The sequence below is a fragment of the Mustelus asterias genome, chromosome 6 (genome assembly GCF_964213995.1).
Source record: "Mustelus asterias chromosome 6, sMusAst1.hap1.1, whole genome shotgun sequence".
NCBI classification, from domain to species: domain Eukaryota; kingdom Metazoa; phylum Chordata; class Chondrichthyes; order Carcharhiniformes; family Triakidae; genus Mustelus; species Mustelus asterias.
Window position 1 is genome coordinate 106,170,099 of NC_135806.1, and position 20,068 is coordinate 106,190,166.

Here is a 20,068-nt window from a genome sequence, read left to right on the forward strand (position 1 = left end):
ATTCAACGGTAACTTTCAAAAAGAATTGAAAATGTATGAAGGGGAGAAAATTGCACAGCTATGGGAGGGAAAGTTGGGGAGTGCGACTAATTCGATTAGTGTTTCAAATGCTTTAACTGGGGCAGGCAAACCAGGCCGAAAGAATTAGTAGTTAGCACTGCTGCCTCACAGCGCCAGGGACCTGGGTTCAATTCCCGGCTTGGGTCACTGTCTGTGCAGAGTCTGCACATTCTCCCCGTGTCTGTGTGGGTTTCCTCCGGGTGCTCCGGTTTCCTCCCACAGTCTGAAAGATGTGCAGGTTAGGTGCATTGGCTATGCTAAATTCTCACTCCGTGTTCCTGAACAGGTGCCGGAGTGTGGCGACTAGGGGATTTTCACAGTAATTTCATTGCAGTGTTAAGCCTATTTCTGACACTAATGAATAAACTTTAAACTTTAAAAATGTCATCACTTTCTGACCTTTGCAGGTGTACCCACTCCAGGAGATGAGAGCGGCCATTTTCTCAACCAACCCACCTACATTCCATCACTCCAGTCACCTTCCACCCAATCTCTTCATGATATAAAAGAATCAAAAACTGAAAAATTCCCTGCATTCACAAGAGGCACTGTTGAAAATTCATGTAGTTACTGAAGTCTGTACAAAATTGGTTTCAGTTTCCATTTCACTGTGCTGGCGTGATCATACACGGCACGGTGGCCCAGTGGTTAGCAGTGCTGCCTCACGATTCCTGGCTTGGGTCACTGTCTGTGTGGAGTTTGCACATTCTCCCCGTGTCTGTGTGAGTTTCCTCCGGGTGCTCCGCATTCCTCCCATATCCAAAGATGTGCGGGTTAGGTGGATTGGCCATGGTAAAATGCTCCTTAGTGTCAGGGGCACTAGCACTGTAAATACATGGGACTACGGAGATAGGGGCTGGGTGGGATTGTGGCCGGGGCAGACGGGATGGGCCAAATGGCCTCCTTCTGCACTGTAGGGATTCTATGATGCATGCTGTAAAAATCAGTTTGGGACAAATTTTTACTATTTGAGATCAACCAGAGCAGCAAAATAAAATTACATTGCTGTCTCTTCCTCTGGAAAAGGGCAAGTTTAATCACAGCCAAGATGTCAGCGCCCTTTAGTTTTGAATGGTTGTAACCAGAATTTGTTTTCAGCCCTGCTTATCCTTGAACTCCGTTTGTGCCCGGCTGAAGCAGTGTCAACACGGGCTTTACAAATGAGCAGTTGCCTCAGGACTGCCTATGAACCTGGCTGCGGGGAATATCCGTTCTCAAACTCCACAGCTAGGTTACTGTCCTCCCAGCAGGGCAGAACTTAATACATGGATAAAGGAAAGTTTTAAATTGCTGCTATTGTGTCACTCCGAATCTCCTCCTGAGATCTGATGGTGGAGTGTCATTGGCGATGAGCAGGGGGAGTTCCCACTTATTGGCCCAATTTTCTGTCATGGATCAAAGTTGTGTTGATGGATAATCAGCAGCACGCTGGGTAGTGGATAAATACATAATGTAATAGTGTGCACATTAATTTGTACCTGAAGCAGTCTCTATTCTAAATGTGACAGATTCCCCAATAATACCAATATGTAATCCTATATTTAGTGCATAAATACCGCTGGTTGATTTTTAGACTTTTGCTGACTGACACTTTTTAATCTGGAATAATCAAGTCACTATTGTGAACCGCTGAATAACATCATATATTTAAAGTACTGGGAGCATTTTCCTCCTTTGTGTGTAAAATGTTTCCACAGTGCCATCTACTGGCCATTTCTTCGTTGCAGGGCGAGCACGCAACTCATTTTAAAAAATGGAATATTTCGAAAACAATGCCCCTTTTGTGCCAACATCCTCTTGGTTTTGCTTTCTGCCTCGTTTTGCCGGTTGTTTAAATGGTAACTCTTGGTAACCAAACCGCAACTCGGGGTAACCTCATCCGAGGTACTTGCTGTTGCAATTACCGTGCCCAATAAGTGTGAAATACCTATTCCGAAGGATGCATGATTCCCCGGTGATCTTGTGATTTAATTGTGTATGCTCATTCAACTCCAGCACAATAAGGGGTCAGTGATTCTCGCAAGCCAATTCCCTAAATGATTGTGTAATTTGCTGAATGTGCAGAAAATGACATGTGTTGCGGAAAAGTCGTATGGAGGTTATGGTCAAATTACCCAAAATGACATGCCTGCCCTTCTGAGGTGTTGGGTTAAGGCATGTTATTGCTTTAATCCGGTTGCCTCCCACAGCCCAAAGATTTGCAGGTTAAATTGATTGGCCATGCTAAATCAAAGGGAGATTAGCAGGGTGAATACGTGCGGTCACGGGGCTAGGGCCTGGGTGGGATTGTTATCGGTGCAGGCTCGATGGGCCGAATGGCCTCTTTCTACACCCTGGGGATTCTATGATTGGGTGGAGAAGACTAGTGGCTTACTACTGATAGAAAAGCAAAATACCGTGGATGCTGGAAAACTGAAATAGAAACAGAAAATGCTGGGAATATTCAGCAGATCTGGCAGCATCTGCGGAGAGAGAAAAGGAGATAACTTTTGCAGAACAATGACCTTTAGTCAAAAAGTTGAGTACCAATGATATGTCATGGACCTGAAATGTTAATTCTGTTTCTCTCTTAACAGAGTATTCCCATTATTTTTATTACTATCAAGCGATCGATGCTGAAATTAATTAGCCTCAGTGCTCATCCGTTGTCTCAGTGATACCAAATTCAACAAATCTCCAGATTGGGTTGAACGAAATACCACTTTGAGAGCTTTCACACCTGATTCTGGTCTGGATGTTTTGTTTCTATTATATACAGCAGCATAATAATGAAAAATAAATGTTCAATCTTGTCATAGCTAAAGGCTTTTATGTTTGAATTTTGCAGTGTTTGTTTCCGATTGGGTCTCTCCTGTCGTTGAAGAACCACCAAGTGATAACAGTAGAGGCACTGGGGTCTGTAAAGAAAGGTTTACATCCAATACAACAGAGGCTGGCTGATTACAATGGAAGTCAGTGTGGATATTGCAGCCCAGGTTTTGTCATGCAGATGTACGGGTAAGTACGGAAAACTGTCTATTTTAGATATCGATCTAAATATCTTCGATGTGTGAATGTAACTTCAGTTGTCTCTTGGGATGCTGCAGAACTTGTAAAAGGAAAATTGAGTGTTCCTGGTGCTACATGGCATTTTGAGGGCAGGGTGTTTTTGGAAGCCTTTGGGGGCGGCACGGTGGCACAGTGGTTAGCACTGCTGCCTCACAATGCGAGGGACCCGGGTTCGATTCCTGGCTTGGGTCACTGTCTGTGCGGAGTTTGCACGTTCTCCCCGTGCCTGCGTGGGTTTCCTCCGGGTGCTCCGGTTTTCATTGAAGTGGGATGAGTTACGTGTGCAGGATGGATACGTACTGTAGGGGTCAAGAGTGGTCGTTCTGCCCCGTGGTTATTCGTAAGTCATGAACGAAATTTATCAGGACCTTTGGTAGTAACCGGAGACGGTAACCGGGAATCATTTTAAACCAAAGTGGTCCAGCATTTTGAGTCGTGAGACTGCAAAATGGAAGAGTTGTTTGCAGACACCAAAATCATGATCGTTTATGGTATGACCTCGGGTCAGAAACTGTTTCAGAGTCAGCAACCATTCCTGATAAGATGGCTGAAGGTCATGCTGCTGTGGACGTTCACCAGGAAATGGTTCTTGTCTTTCCAGGTTCGCCAGTTGTCTGTTGTGTGAGTGAAAGAGGAATGCTCATGTACAGATTCTCTATCTACCTCTTCACCCATGATTACATGTAACCCCCCTGCTGACAACTATATGCTCTGACCAGCTGAGTTGAGTAAAGCTGTACCTGGGATGTGCTTGATGTTATAAGGGGCTACTATGTAAATGTTCAATTAACAGGATCCTGAGTTCTTAGCGGTTGGTGTTGAGCTAGGCTAAATTTCCTATTTACCAATAAATGTCAGTACAGGCGTGAATGAAAAGGATTAGTGTATGCAGTTGCAATCTAGAGTAATAACCTGTTAATAATAGCGCGGTGCCTCCTAAAAGGGTAAGTATGTAAACCTTATAATAAGAAAAGGCTCAGGACAACCATGCAAAAGGAATAACAAAAATAAATTTATTTTCTTGCATTGTTGCATCTCATAAAACAGGTAAAGAGTCCCAAACTAAAGATTTTTCAATTAAACAGTTTCAACCCTGAGAAATATTACCAAGCGCTTGGATTTATAAACGTTGGGGCCCATACGTTGGTGCACATATGAAGAAAACACGCCCTCAACCACTCACTGCTGATACCATTCAGTGTCTGATAGTATCGTCTCCAGTTACTCACGCAACCACGATACACACAGTCCAGAAGGGTCTGCGAGCGGGAAGATGATGCAGCAGGAAAATAAAATGCAGCAAGCTGTCCGTGTAGTGCCGCAGGTCCAGTGCGCTGAAGTCTGTCCTCCTCGGCAGTGCTACTTAGCAAGTTAGCTTCAGCTAATCCTCGTTCTCTCCGTCTTCTCAGTGAAAACTACGCCCGGCGTTTATAGCTGACTGTCCCTCACCGGCAGTTTCTAGCAGAAACGTCCACGCTTGAGAGTACAAGATGATGCGCTTTACACTTTTTCTCAACAGTAATGAAAATAACAAACAGGACTAAACCTTGCTGCCTTTCACTTCAAACTGGAAAAAAACGAGTTACTAAACTGCGACAAACACGAGCTTTAACTGCACAGTAATATTTGTGCCCATACTGTGAAGTATGTTAGTCTACAAATATTATTTGCCTTGACGTTAAAACTGGGTTTTTACCGCATGGAAACAGCTCCTCTTCCCCACGTGTGTCTCCCCACTGCAGCTTCCTCTGTTTCCCGCCGTTTTCTTTTTCCCTCCCCCTAAGTAATCTGATTGGCTTAAAGTGCAGCTCTCGAGAAAAAGGATTGGCTTAGTTTACATCACTCAAACAAACAGTATCGGTTCACGGTATTTGGCCCAGTAAACAGGATATTGAAACTCACAAGAAAACAAAGAACAATGGTAAATGTCTTTTTCATTAAATTTACTCATATTTCAAGAAAACACACTCTTTTCATTTTTCTTTCATTTATCCTTTTTTTTCAGACCCCTACATACAGATCCACCAGTTCACGATTTGCCAGTATTATTGCACGAGGGGCAATTGGGAGTGAATGGGGGTACATGAGGTGTGATTAGATGGTCCATGGAAGCGTTTGGAGAGTGAAAGGGTGTGAAAGGTGATGGCTGGAGGGCCTTTGTGTTTTTGTTTTAATTTTACTGAGCGGGCATTTTAAACAGACCCAGTGGCTGCTTCCAAATGTTTTCTTGAGTTGGCTGGCCCTGGTCCAGCCCGCACCCCTCCCTCGGCAATGAAGATCCCACCTTTGTGGCATTTCCTCCCGAGGCGGATGGGCCGAGCTGGGAACCTTCCTGACCTCCTCTATCTGCCCCAAGGATGAAAGTCCGGGCCAAGGATCTCCGACTTCCACCTCCTCACCCTTTCCTACATCATTGACCGAGTTTGGGCAGTCATGTGCTCTGTCTCCAACTAGCCAATATGGATGCTTGACCAGGATCTAATCATAGAATCCCTACAGTGCTGAAGGAGGCCATTTGGCCCATCAAGTCTGCACCGACAGAGCATCTTATCTCTGTAACCCCACATATTTACCCCGCTAATTACTCTGCTAATTCCCCTAACCTACACATCTTTGGATGTATATGAGTTTCAACCTATTCTTCCGCTATTAATAAGAGATAATATCAGGGTAGTACTGAGGGATGACATAGGCTCTGAGGAACAAAACGTGGAATCATTATGGGTAGAGATGAGGAATAGTAGAGGGAGAAAGACACTAGTAGGTGTGGTATATAGGCCCCCAAATAATAATGTTGAGGTAGGGAGGGCTATAAACAAGCAGATAAGGGATGCGTGTAAAAACGGAACGGCAATAATCATGGGGGACTTCAACATGCACATTGACTGGCAGACTCAAGTCGGTAAGGGTGGAATGGAGGAAGAGTTCTTAGAATGCTGTCGGGATAGTTTCCTTGAACAGCATGTTACGGAACCGACGAGGGAACGAGCTATTTTGGATCTGGTATTGTGTAACGAGGTAGGTAGAATTAAGGATCTTATTGTGAAGGACCCTCTTGGGTCTAGTGACCACAATATGGTCGGATTTCTGATTCAGATGGAAGAGGAGAAAGTTTGGTCCCAAACCAGTGTCCTCTGTTTGAACAGAGGGAAATATGATAGGATGAGGGATGAATTGGCTAAGGTAGACTGGGAGAGCAGGCTGGCAGGTAGGATAGCTGAGGAACAGTGGAGGATTTTTAAGGAGATCCTTTTCAGTTCTCAGCAAAAATATATTCCAGCAAAAAACAAGGATTGTAAGAAAAGGGAGAACCAGCCGTGGATAACGAAGGAAATAAAGGAGAGTATTAAAATAAAAACAGCTGCGTACAGAGTGGCCAAAAATAGTGGAGAAACAAGTGATTGGGAAAAATTTAAGAAACAACAAAGAGAGACTAAGAAAGCGATAAAGAAAGGAAGGATAGACTATGAAGCTAGGCTAGCAATTAATATAAAAAATGATAGTAAAAGTTTTTATAAATATATAAAAAGGAATAGAGTGGCTAGAGTGAATGTTGGACCCTTGGAGGACGAGAGGGGGGAGTTAATAGTGGGAAATGAGGATATGGCTGAGTCTTTAAATAAGTTTTTTGTGTCGGTCTTCACGGTGGAGGACACAAATAGTTTGCCAAATATTAACGATAGAGGGTTGGCAGCAGGAGAAATACTTAATACAATTAATGTTACCAGAGAGGCAGTGCTGGGTAGACTAATGGGACTGAAGGTGGATAAGTCCCCGGGTCCGGATGGAATGCATCCCAGGGTATTGAAAGAAATGTCAGAGGTAATAGCGATGCGTTAGTGATTATTTATCAAAACTCGTTGCATTCTGGGGTAGTGCCGGTTGATTGGAAAACGGCTAATGTTACGCCGCTGTTTAAAAAAGGAAGGAGACAAAAGGCGGGTAACTATAGGCCGGTCAGCTTAACGTCTGTAGTAGGGAAAATGCTGGAATCCATTATTAAAGAGGAGATAGCAGGGCATCTGGATAGAAATGGTTCGATCAATCAGACGCAGCATGGATTCATGAGGGGAAAGTCGTGCTTGACGAACATGTTGGATTTTTATGAAGATGTGACTAGGGCGGTTGATGGAGGAAAACCGGTGGATGCGGTGTTTTTGGATTTCCAAAAGGCGTTTGATAAGGTGCCCCATAAAAGGCTACTGAAGAAGATTAGGGCACACGGAGTTGGGGGTAGTGTGTTAAAGTGGATTGGGGACTGGCTATCCGACAGGAAGCAAAGAGTCGGAATAAATGGGTGTTTTTCCGGTTGGAGGAAGGTAACTAGTGGCGTGCCGCAGGGATCGGTACTCGGGCCGCAACTATTTACCATTTATATAGATGATCTGGAGGAGGGGACGGAGTGTAGGGTAACGAAGTTTGCAGACGACACAAAGATAAGTGGAAAAGTGAATCGTGTGGAGGACGGAGAAGATCTGCAGAGAGATTTGGACAGGCTGAGTGAGTGGGCGAGGATATGGCAAATGGAGTATAACGTTGAGAAATGCGAGGTTATACACTTTGGAGGAAATAATAACAAATGGGATTACTATCTCAATGGAAACAAATTAAAACATGCTACCGTGCAAAGGGACCTGGGGGTCCTTGTGCATGAGACGCAAAAGCCCAGTCTGCAGGTACAACAGGTGATCAAGAAGGCAAATGGGATGTTGGCCTATATTGCGAAGGGGATAGAATATAAAAGCAGGGATGTCTTGATGCACCTGTACAGGGCATTGGTGAGGCCGCAGCTGGAATACTGTGTGCAGTATTGGTCCCCTTATATGAGGAAGGATATATTGGCATTGGAGGGAGTGCAGAGAAGGTTCACCAGGTTGATACCGGAGATGAGGGGTTTGGATTATGAGGAGAGGCTGAGGAGATTGGGTTTGTACTCGTTGGAGTTTAGAAGGATGAGGGGGGATCTTATGGAGACTTATAAGATAATGCGGGGGCTGGATAGGGTGGAGGCGGAGAGATTCTTTCCACTTAGTAAGGAAGTTAAAACTAGAGGACACAGCCTCAAAATAAAGGGGGGTCGGTTTAAGACAGAGTTGAGGAGGAACTTCTTCTCCCAGAGGGTGGTGAATCTCTGGAATTCTCTTGCCCACTGAGGTGGTGGAGGCTACCTCGCTGAATATGTTTAAAGCGCGGATGGATGGATTCCTGATCGGTAAGGGAATTAAGGGTTATGGGGATCAGGCGGGTAAGTGGTACTGATCCACGTCAGATCAGCCATGATCTTATTGAATGGCGGGGCAGGCTCGAGGGGCTAGATGGCCTACTCCTGCTCCTATTTCTTATGTTCTTATGTTCTTAATAGTTCACCACTGTTTGAGCAGGAGTACGCCCAAGTCGAATGCCCAATCTTTCTATTTGTTTACTCTATCTAAATATTATATATCCTACTTTAACTGTTGTGTACTCAGCTCATATATAAAACTATAAGTTTAAAATATTCTCCTTGTTTTGTCTCCTCTGCTTACAAAGTTTACATTGGCCCGAACTCTTGCCCACCACGGAATTGGCGCGGACGAGGGTCCGACAACGGAAATCTCCGTTGACCTCGGGCGGAATTTTCCGGTCACGCCCAAGCGGGGCCATAAAATCCTGCCCATTCAGTTTAGAATTAGGATGCACACAGGGTGAAAAGGGTAAATACCAGAAATAAAGATTGTCTTTTTCTGCCAATTCAAGTTCAAGCTCTGTACATTGATATGACTAAATTGGCCGTGTTGCAAATTTCCAGTATCAAATATTCCAGCACTATTGTCGATACTTTCTCCACCGATGGCACTGCTAGGCATGTGGTGCAACCTGCTTATAGCACCATGTAGGTTAAATATATTCCACTTGCTCCTTTAGTGCATATTAACATAGGTCTTTGTTTCCCTTGAATTTTATAACTTTGTCTTGAAAATGCTGTTTTTAGCAGTGATAAGTGTCAACCCTGAATTAGTTGTTAGCACACTTGCTTGTGCAAAGATTTTACTTTTAATTTCCATTCCAGAACTTGAGAACATAATCTAGGTTAGCACTTCACTGTACTACTGAGGGAGTGCTGCACTGTCAGAGGTGCCACCTTTCAGGTGGCACATTCAACTGATGCGGAGATGCCGGCATTGGACTGGGCACAGTAAGAAGTCTCACACCACCAGGTTAAAGTCCAACGGGCTCATTTGGAATCACGAGCTTTCGGAGTGCTGCTCCTTCATCAGGTAAGTGGAGACGTAGGTACCTCTCCACACCTACCCCTTCACTCACCTGATGAAGGAGCAGTGCTCCAAAAGCTCGTGATTCCAAATAAACCTGTTGGACTTTAACTTGGTGTTGTGAGACTTCTTACATTAACTTGAGGTCTCCCTTTCTGAGGTGGATATAAAAGAACTTACAGCACTCTTCAAAACGGAGCAGAGACATTCCCATGTTGTCCTGGTCAATATTTAATCCCTCAATTAATATGTAAAACGGATTATCTGGTCATTTATTTCATTATTATTTGGAAGCTTGGCATACACAATTTGGCTGCCACATTCCCTGAATAAAACCAGTGACACCAGTTCAAAACTACTAAATTGGCTGTGAAGTTATTGGAATGTCCTGCGGTTGTGAAAGGTGTTATAGAAATGCAGCTCTTTCTAAACCCGTCTTCGTGGATTATGAATACCTCGACTATTCTAACCTGATAGCTCTTGAGTGATAGAATTGGAACAAAAATGGTAAAATTAAGCAATATGGCACAATATGCCTTTTCAACATAATCCGCAGCACTTCATTTTCATTTTATTCTTTTTACAACTAAATTGATTCCAAGCACAACTGCTGCCAACGACACCCAACACGTTTGCAGTTCAGCTGGTGTGACAGATGTGATTGTGAGCCTTTTGCATCTGGCATTGTACAACGTGCTGCTTCAGGAATGGGGTCAGGCTGCAAATGGCTTCACTCGATTATATCCTTGTGTTTGGCAGATTAGTGGTAAAATTAGTGATTCCACCAACAAGCATGTCAACTTAAGCTATGCAGCTCTTCTAATAATTTGATAAGTAACAAAGCTTTGTAAAAGTTTACAGTTACTACTAAGTTTTGGAATGATGCCAGTAAGAATATCTGGAGGGGCAAAGCACATTTTAATGATTTTTCAAAATCCATAAAAACTTCTGGAGTATTTTTAGGAATCACTCGTGATGCTAGATTATAATAGAGTTGAATTCTGCCATGACATAAATTGTTCATACAGTTTGTATTTATTTTGAAAACAAATGATTGTTGCGTCAGGAGTGCTCACTTTCCTGATGCAGCTAACTTCATGATCTGAAGATATTGGTGAAGTATTGTCCAAAATCAGGTGATTCAACTTGTCAGCAAATGTCTCTGGATTCTTGCATGCCAGTATTGAATAAATAATTTATTGGAAGCTCTCTGCTAACATAAAGCTTAGACATAAGGCTCTCCATTAGGACGGCTTAAAAGTGGACAAAGGAATTGGAAGCCAGTGGCCTAGTAGTATTATCACTACACTATTAATCCAGAAACATAGCTCATGTTCTGGGGACCCGGGTTTGAATCTCGTCACGGCAGATGGTAAAATTTGAATTCAATAAAACATATCTAGAATTAAGAATCTACTGATGACCATGAAGCCATTGTTGATTGTCAGGAAAAAACTATCTGGTTCACTGATGTCCTTCAGGGAAGGAAATCTGCCATCTTTACCTGGTCTACTCCAGAGCCACAGCAACGTGGTTGACTTCCAATTGCCCTCTAAGGGCAACTAGGGATGGGCAATAAATGCTGGCCATCCAGCAACACCCATGTCCCATGACTGAATAATAATAGTGTTGATAGGCTTGAAAGAAGACAAATCTCCAGGTCCGGATGAATTGTGTCCCGGGCTGCTGTGGGAGGCAAGGAAGGAGATTGCAGGGGCTCTGACCCAAATTTTCAATTCCTCTTTGGCCATGGAGAAGGTTGCTATTGTGATTCTGCTTTTTAAGAAGGGTTGAACAGATAAGCCAAGGAATACGGTCCATTGAGTCTCACATCATTGTAGGGAAACAATTGGATGGAAATTCTGAAGGAGAAAATGAATCTCTACTTGGGGAGGCAATGTTTGATCAGGGATAGTCAGCATGGTTTTGTCAGAAGGAGGTCATGCCTAACAAATTTGATTTAATTTTTTGAGGAGGTGACCAGGTGTGTAGTTGATAGTGCAGTTGATGAAGTTTATATGGATTTCAGCAAAGCCTTTGACTAGATCTCACATGGGAGACATATAACAAAGGCAAATGCATATGGGATACAGTGTAAATTGATAAGGTAGCTTCAAAATTGGCTTAGTTGTAGGAGACAGAGGATGATGACAGAAGACTACTTTAGTGACTGGAAGCCAGGGTCCAGTGGCGTACCACAGGGATGTATGCTGGGTCACCTATTATTTGTCATTCATATAAACAACGTAGATGACTATATGGGGTGAGGATTAGTAAATTTGCGGATGACACAAAGATTGGATGGGTGGTTAACAGTGAGTGTCTGGGGCTACAGGAAGATGTAGATGAGATGGTCAAATGGGCAGGTAAGTGGCATAGAACATAGAATGGCACAGCACATGAACAGGCCCTTCGTCCCACGATGTTGGCAAATGGTATGTGAAACCCGTTCCAGCCCGAGATTGCGTTAATGCGATATCATGTTGGCTGGCCAATTAACAGCCATCCAGCAGGTTGCACGTTCCGTGAAAGGCTGGCGATAGGTATGGGCTAGTGCTTCCAACATGCTCCCTCAGAAGGAAAGCCGCTGTCTGAGGGAGCTGCTGACTTGTCAAGAATAAATATTGATGGAAACACTATGCCACAAATGTCCAGGCAGCTCAATCATACACAAATCTCAGTCCCCAGAAACATTTGATCATTTATTTGAGTACCGACTTTCATCCCACCCTGGATCGAGGTTGCAGCTTAAACATAAAGGCCCGTTCGCCAACCATAAAAACAGATGGGCAACCTGATATCCCAGTCAGTTGCTTAATTAAGCCCTCCGACCAAAATATCGCGTGAGGGCAGGATGGTATCGGGACACATACTTCTTGCATGATTTTGCGCGCTTTCAGGTAGTTCTGCTGCCCATCTGAGCAACATAAAATTCTGGTCATAGGAACAAGAGGAGGCTATTCAGCCCCTCATGTTTGTTCTGCCAGTCAATGACATCATGTCTGAACTGTATCGCAATTTCATCCACTCGCCGTGGTTTCGTATCCCTTACTACCTTTACTTGGTAAAAATCTATAAATCTCAGATTTAATAGGATCATAGAATCCTATAGTGCAGAAGGAGTCCATTCGGCCCGTCAAGTCTACACCGACCCACAATCCCACCCAGGCCCTATCCCCATAACCCCATGTATTTACCCTAGCTAGTCCCCCTGACATTAAGGGGCAATTTAGCATGGCCAATCCACCTAACCTGCACATCTTTTGGACTGTGGGGGGAAACCGGAGCACCCGGAGGAAACCCACACAGACACGGGGAGAATGTGCAAACTCAACACAGACAGTGACCCAAGCCAGGAATTGAACCCGTGTCCCTGGCGCTGTGAGGCAGCAGTGCTAACCACTGTGCCACCATGAGTCAGCATCTGCCCCCTTTTAAGGAAAGAGTTCCACGTTTCTATCACATTGCATGGAGGAAGTGTTCCGAACTTGCCAATGGCTTGGCTCTGATTTTAAAATTGTGTCCCCTTCTCTCAAATTTGCCCACTATCAAGACAAAGTCAGTCAGATAATCTCATTCAGTTTGGGTTTGTTGCTGAAACTCCAACTATTAGTGACTGACTTGTTTGTGGCTGCGTCAATGGATTTAAATTCTCCATATCTCAGGAAATTGCCCCTTCAGTTAAATTGAGTTTCCTACAGCGTGAGACATTTTAATCTGTTAATTTGAATGCACACGCTCGCTGTGTTAATAACTCCATAGTGAACCAAGCCTTTGGCTGATGTTTTAACGCAAATCAGGAGTGTGACCAAATATTGTGCCGGACGCAAAGGAGATTCTGATAGAGTTAAATGTAAAATCTGTATGTGTTCTATTTTAGGGTGGCATAAAATTGAGCTCTAACCTTTCTGTACACAACTGTCATCATAAGCCTGAGCTGACTGAACATTTAGTGCCATCTAGTGCCTAAGGTCATAGTAGAATCATTATTTTTCAGCTAAGTGGAAAGCCATGACATGTGTAGCCTGGAGACCAATTGTTTTTCTTGTAGAGTTGTTGGATATTATTTACCACAGTTGCTGAATTTTTAATGTTTACATTCGACCAAAGACAAAGGGTTGCGTTAGTGATAGAATTTCTATTACTAACTACAGTGCTATGTACATCAAAGTAAAGCTGTTTTTCCTCACTTTTTGTCAAACATTCAACCATGGTGCTGGGCTTCTTCCTTAGTGGTTTAACACAATTTTTAATTTTGTTTTTTATTCATTCGTGGGACATGGGCATCGTTGGCTGGCCAACATTTATTGCCCATCCCTAGTTACCCTTGGAGGGCAGTTGTGAGTCAATCACATGGCTGTGGTTCTGGAGTCACATGTAGGCCAGACCAGGTAAGGGACGGCAGATTTCCTTCCCTAAAGGGCATTAGTGACCTAGATGGGTTTTTCTGACAATCAGCAATGGTTTCATGGTCATCAGTAGATTCTTAATTCCAGATATTTTTTATTGTGTTCAAATTTCACCATCTGCCGTGGCGGGATTCGAACCCAAGTCCCCAGAATATCAGCTGAGTTTCTAGATTAATCATCTAGCAATAATACCACCAGGCCATCGCCTACCCTACAATTAGCTGGCTTCCTAGGCTATTTCAGAGAACAGTTAAGAGCCAGGCTATGGAAGGACAGTGGTTTCCTACTCTTAAAATCACATTAGTGAACCAGGTGGGGTTGTTTTTTAATCACACTTCCAACAGCTTTATTATCAGTTTACTGCTGCAACTTCTTCTCTTGATGTTCTTTTGGTTAAGTGCCTTGGCCATGCTAAATTCTCCCTCAGTGTACCCGAACAGGCGCCGGAGTGTGGCGACTGGGGGATTTTCACAGTAATTCCATTGCAGTGTTAATGTAAGCCTACTTGTGACACTAATAAATAAACTTAAGCTTAAAGCTGAATTCAAATTCTCAAGCTGCGACAGTGGTAGTTGAATTTGTACACTGTGGATCATTTGTCTGTACCTTTGGATTACTAGTTATAAGTAACAAAACCACAACCCTGTCATACCCTAGGCTTTGGCCATAGAACAAGTATGTAAGCATGAATGTATCTGTTTGATCATAATGATTTTACTCCAGGCATTTTAAATGTAAAACTTCAACAAATGTATTTTCCTCGTTTTGCTAATTTTAGCAAGGTATGTAGACTATAAAGCAGCAACCTTTTGTATTGCTAAATTTAGTGTCAGGATTCAAGGCTCAGCAATTTCATGTCTTAGGTGAGGTGTGCAATTAACTTGAATCAGGTCTTGTCAGTATAATTAGCGTTATGTAATTAATTCTGTAAACCACAATGATAGGACTGAAGAGTTTTTATGTCTTGTGGTTAAGTTTCTTTTCTTACTCAGTAACACGAGAAGAGCAGACCGGGAGAGTTGAATCAGGGTGGGAGAACTGGTCAAGGTTCAGTTTGTGGATTACCCTTAGAATCTTAAATATATCAAAAGAACAATTCTTCAGTTCCCTGTTCTCCACTGGAAAAAATAATCAAGTATTGGAGGGTCCCCTCCAAGCCATGCATCTTTCGGATTTGAAACCTCATTACCATGGTGGTGTTTCATGCCTCGGACATTTGCAGAGATGATATACCCCAGGTTATGTATGTGCAAGGGTTTTATTCATGTTTGAATGTCTGCTCTCAGACTTATAGATGCTTGCCTCCAGTTCTTTTTTCCCTTGAGTCACCACAACCAAGGCTTAACTAATCATACATAACAGAGACCAGACACACCCTACCAAGCACCAAACAGTGCCTTGGAAATCCATATTTTAACCTTATTTTAATTTAGGCAATTCTAAACAACAAATAAATGTACAACAAGTCATTTCTTCGAGAAAATAGGCAAGCTGAACTCTTAAATGCAGAAATAGTCTTTGAGATATCAATTTCACAATTGCTCATTGGAAAATGTAGCCTCATAATCACTGTTCTCGAAATATCCCGGTCTGTGCTGTGAGGCATTCCATTTCGTGTTCAGAAAAGCATTGGTATTGAGAAATCACTTGGTCAGCTTTGGTCCTGATGGAGATGATGCAAGTTTGTGGTCACGATTTGGCAGTTTGATGTAAACCCAATCTTCAATTTCAAATCGTGGCATGAAAACAAAAAATGCTGGAAATACCCAGCAGGTCAGGCAGCGTCTGTAGAGAGAAACAGAGGTAGCATTTCTGGTCAATGAACTTTCATCGGAAAAGAAGGAACAGAGAAATATAAGAGATTTTAAGTCAGGAAAAGGGGGTAGGGGGCAGGAAGAACACGAGGGAAGGTCTGTGATTGGGTGGAGGGCAGGAGAGATTAACTAACAAAAGGTTTCATGATGCAAAAGTGAATCTCTCCTGCCCTCCACCCAATCGCAGACCTTCCTTTGTGTTCTTCCTGCCCCCTACCCCCTTTTCCTGACTTAAAATCTCTTATATTTCTCTGTTCCTTCTTTTCCGATGAAAGTTCATTGACCAGAAATGCTACCTCTGTTCCTGCCCCTCCGTCTCCTATTGGTTTAAGAACTCAGAAACTTTGGCCACGATTCTCCCATTGCGATCCGCAACTTTTCTGTCGGGTCGCGGTGGGAGACATGCATCTCCGGCCCTGAACAGGGATTTGCGCATGCGCCGGGAACGCATGCACATCTCCCAGAGCCGGAGAACAGTGGCCGGTCAGACCAAGCTAGAAACCGGCGGGAAGGCAGGTAAGTAATTTAAATCTTTTCTGCATGTATTTTAAATATGTTTATTAGTTAATTATCGGGACCTTTCAGGTCCCGATTGAATCTCCCACCCCGCCAGGAGTACTTCATTCCGGCAGGGTTCAGATTAGCTCCCCATGTTCGGGGAACTAGCAGGAGACCGCGCCGGAATGAAGGGGGGGCAATCGGTGCCCCCAGGGGGTCGGGTGGCGGAGGAGTGGTGCCCCCTGGGCATGGACACCATGGCAGTGCCAGCCTGTGCCCCCTGGCACTGCCCAAAGGGCAAAGTGCCCATGCCCAGGGGGCACCTTGGCACTGCCCATTGGGCATCGGGTAGTGCCAAGAGGGCAGGGCCCATTGTGGGTAGGACCGAGGGGCAATCGGTCGGGGTGGGGGGAGGGCAACGATTGGGGTGGTCTGGGGGGGGGGAGGGGGCGGTGGTGTGGTGGTCTGGGGGGGGCCTGCCTCTGGGGGTGTCTGACCTGGGGGTGGTTGGGGGGGGGGTGTAGTCTGCCGGAGTGAGGGGAGTGGGGGATCATCACTACTGGGGGGTGGGGCCTGGACATCGGGGCGCTCTAGGACAGGGGGGTTCAGGACTGGCCCAGGAATTGTTGTGGGGGGAGCTGGAGGGGCAGCACTGTGGGGGTCCCGGACTGGCTAGCGATCGGGCTGGCCATCAAACGGGAGGTTGACATTTTGGGGCCACTGTGCATGCGCAGAGTTCCAGAACTGACAAACTTCGGTGCAAATAGGCCCCGCCCTCCATGGGTTTTTAATGAGATTCCCGACTGGGACCTCTTCAGTGCACAGAGTGCGGAGATTCAGGTGAGAAGCTGAACTGACAGAACAGTCGGGATTTAGAACAGTTTTCCTGCCAATTCAGCACTTTTGGGAGAATCACGGCCTCTGTTTCTCTCCACAGATGCTGCCTGACTTGCTGAGTATTTCCAGCATCTGCAGCACTTAGCTGGACTAGCCGTATAAATACTGTGGCTACAAGAGCATACCAGGGGAGAGGAATCTTGTGATGAGTAACTTGCCTCCTGAATCCCCAAAGCCTGTCTACCATCTCCAAGGCAGGAATCAGGAGTGTGATGGAATACTTTCCACTTGCCTGGATGAGTGCAGCTCCAACAACACTCAAGAAGCTTGACGACATCCAGGAGAAAGCAATCCACCTGATTGGTACCCCATCCATGAACATTCGCTCCCTCCACCACGAACGCACAGTGGTAGCAGTGTGGCCATCCACAATATGCACTGCAGGAACTCACCAAGGCTCTTCAGACAGTGCATATTGAGGATGGCCACATATGAAACCACCACTGCCTGGATATTCCCTCCAAGCCACACGAGCCTGGAAATATATTCTTGTTCCTTCACTGTTGTGAGGTCAAAATCCTGGGACTCCCTTCCCAACAGCACTGTGGGTGTTCCTACAACTCATGGACTTCAGTGGTACAAGAAGACAGTGCACTACCACCTTCTTAAGGGCAGTTAAGAATTGGCAATAAATGCTGGCCTAGCCAGCAACTCTCACATCCTGTAAATGAATGAAAAAAATATATGTTCCTATTTATCTCCTTCGTAAAGTAAGAGTGGAGGGAGGAGGGGAGGGGAGTGGTAACACGGTAGCACAGAGGTTAGCACTGCTGCCTCACAGCGCCAGGGACCAGGGTTCAATTCCAACGTCAGGTCACTGTCTATGTGGAGTTTGCACATTCTCCCTGTGTCTGCATGGGTTTCCTCCCATAGTCCAAAGATGTGCGGGTTAGGAAGATTGGCTATGCTAAATTGACCATTAGAGTCAGGAAGATTAGCAGGTTAAATACGTGGGATTACGGAGATAGGGCCTGGGTGAGATTGTTGTCGGTGCAGGTGTGACAGGCTGAATGGCCTCCTTCTTTTGGACACAGTATTCTTATTACAAAAAATAGTGATTTGGAAAGGTGTAGCATTATCACTGTTTCTGTACTGTGCCACTACAAAATCTATGAATACATGTGTGTTTTTTTTGAATTGTAGCTTGATGAACAAAGTCCTCATAGTATCATAGAATCCCTGCAGCATGGTAGGAAGCCATTTGGCCCATCGAGTCTGCACTGGCTCTCTGACTGCACATCTTAATGTGTGTGTGTGGGGGTGGGGTTACGAAAGGAGGTATTCCTCTCCTTTTGCTTTTTCTACATTTTTTGACCCTGTATGAATAGGTTCTTACCCTGCTACAGAAAAAAGGAGTTCGCTGTTTGGTGTACATATGTAAGTGGTTAAGGCCTAATCCAGTCCTAAGGTTTGAAATAGTATACAAACTGGTGGTAAATTTAAAATATAGATAAAAGGAAAATAAACAAGTGAATAATATAATTAAGTAATTAATGAAAACACATTAAGGATGGCAGCACAGGTGATGTGTTAAGGCTGCCGCATGTGGTGTTCCTGGATGCCAGTGTGATCCAGGGCAAACATGTCCAGGTTGTGCGGCTCAAGGAGTTTTGGCTCAGTTATTGAGCTGGAGACCAAGTTGCAGACATGGGGAGGGGGAAACTCACCTGGATGTTTTGTGCCTCCACACCAATTAGAATAGAGTCTTCTGGTTTGGTCAGGGACAGAAGAGTGTGATTGCGAGTGAGGCAAGTAAGGGCACCCAGAGTTCAGGAGTGCAAGAGCCTCAGCCTTTGCAATTGTCCAATAGGTTTGAGGTTCGCTCAGCTTGTTTGGATGAGTGGAGCTGCAGGATAGATGTATCCATGGCACCGCGGTACAGTAAGCCAATCAAGCGCTAATTTAGGGCGCAAGAAGAAATGCAGTGATAGTGGGGGGACAGTGTAATGAGCGGGATTGTCACAGTTACGGGGATTCCCTCTAAATCCCTCTATACCTTTGTAAAGTTTTCCAGTTTAATTCCCCCCCCCCATAACAAAACACACAAATTTACGTGAATAAAATTTGAAATTATTCTCTTAGCTTTTTGAAATAATTTGGAAAGAACAGGCCATTGAAGTTTAAAGATAGTCCAGCTCAGCGAACCAAATGCTATTGATTGACCGTGAAATTGTGTTAAGATTGCAGAGTTCCCCTTGAGCTTGCACAGTCATTGCTCCAGGCAAAAATATCTAGTCTCAAGCTTGTGAGTGACTGAGGCCATCAAATTAAAGCATGAGCGAAGGTGGACACCAGATAGTAGAGGAAAATTTAATGATTTTGTTTTGAAATGTGTTTTTACTAAGTTGCATCAAATCATGGGACTTGGGCATTGATACAAGACAGAGTAACAAAAGGCAGTTGGAGGAAATGGGGTGGGGGGAAAGGCACAAACTAACCATCCCATGATGCTTACCTTGGTCAATACATTAATCTATTGTTCGGTGACAAGCAAGTGTCAAATATTACGGAACAATATTAACATTCAAGCTCAGGGGAAACCATGCAAATGGGCACTTATGTTGTTAGGGTGACTTAATCTTAATCACCACTCATAGAATCCCTACAGTGCAGAAGGAGGCCATTCAGCCCATTGAGCCTGCACCGACAACAGTCCCACCCAGACTCAAAGAACAAAGAAAATTACAGCACAGGAACAGGCCCTTCGGCCCTCCAAGCCTGCACCGACCATGCTGCCCGACTGAACTAAAACCCCCAACCCTTCCGGGGACCATATCCCACTATTCCCATCCTATTCATTATTTGTCCAGATGCCCCTTAAAAGTCACTATCGTATCTGCTTCCACTACCTTCCCCAGCAGCGAGTTCCAGGCACCCACCACCCTCTACTTTAAACTTTGCCCCTCACACCTAAAACTTATGCCCCCTAGTAATATGAAGGAGGTCATGCCTCACAAATTTGGTTGAGTTTTTTGAGGAGGTGACAAAAACGATTGACGAGGGAAGGGCCGTGGATGTCGTCTATATGGATTTTAGTAAAGCGTTTGACAAGGTCCCTCATGGCAGGCTGGTGCAAAAGGTTAAATTTCAC

At 44.5% G+C, this 20,068-nt stretch overlaps 1 protein-coding gene across 5 annotated transcripts in view; it reads left to right on the forward strand.

The window, feature by feature from the left end:
- Positions 1-20,068, forward strand: part of LOC144495034 (uncharacterized) — a 166,769-nt gene that overhangs the window by 47,089 nt on the left and 99,612 nt on the right. For all 5 annotated transcript variants that reach the window (XM_078214844.1, XM_078214846.1, XM_078214841.1 and 2 more), the window contains exon 5: positions 2,888-3,057. In XM_078214844.1, the coding sequence (XP_078070970.1) occupies positions 2,888-3,057 (170 nt within the window). The remainder of the gene's footprint in view (positions 1-2,887; positions 3,058-20,068) is intronic.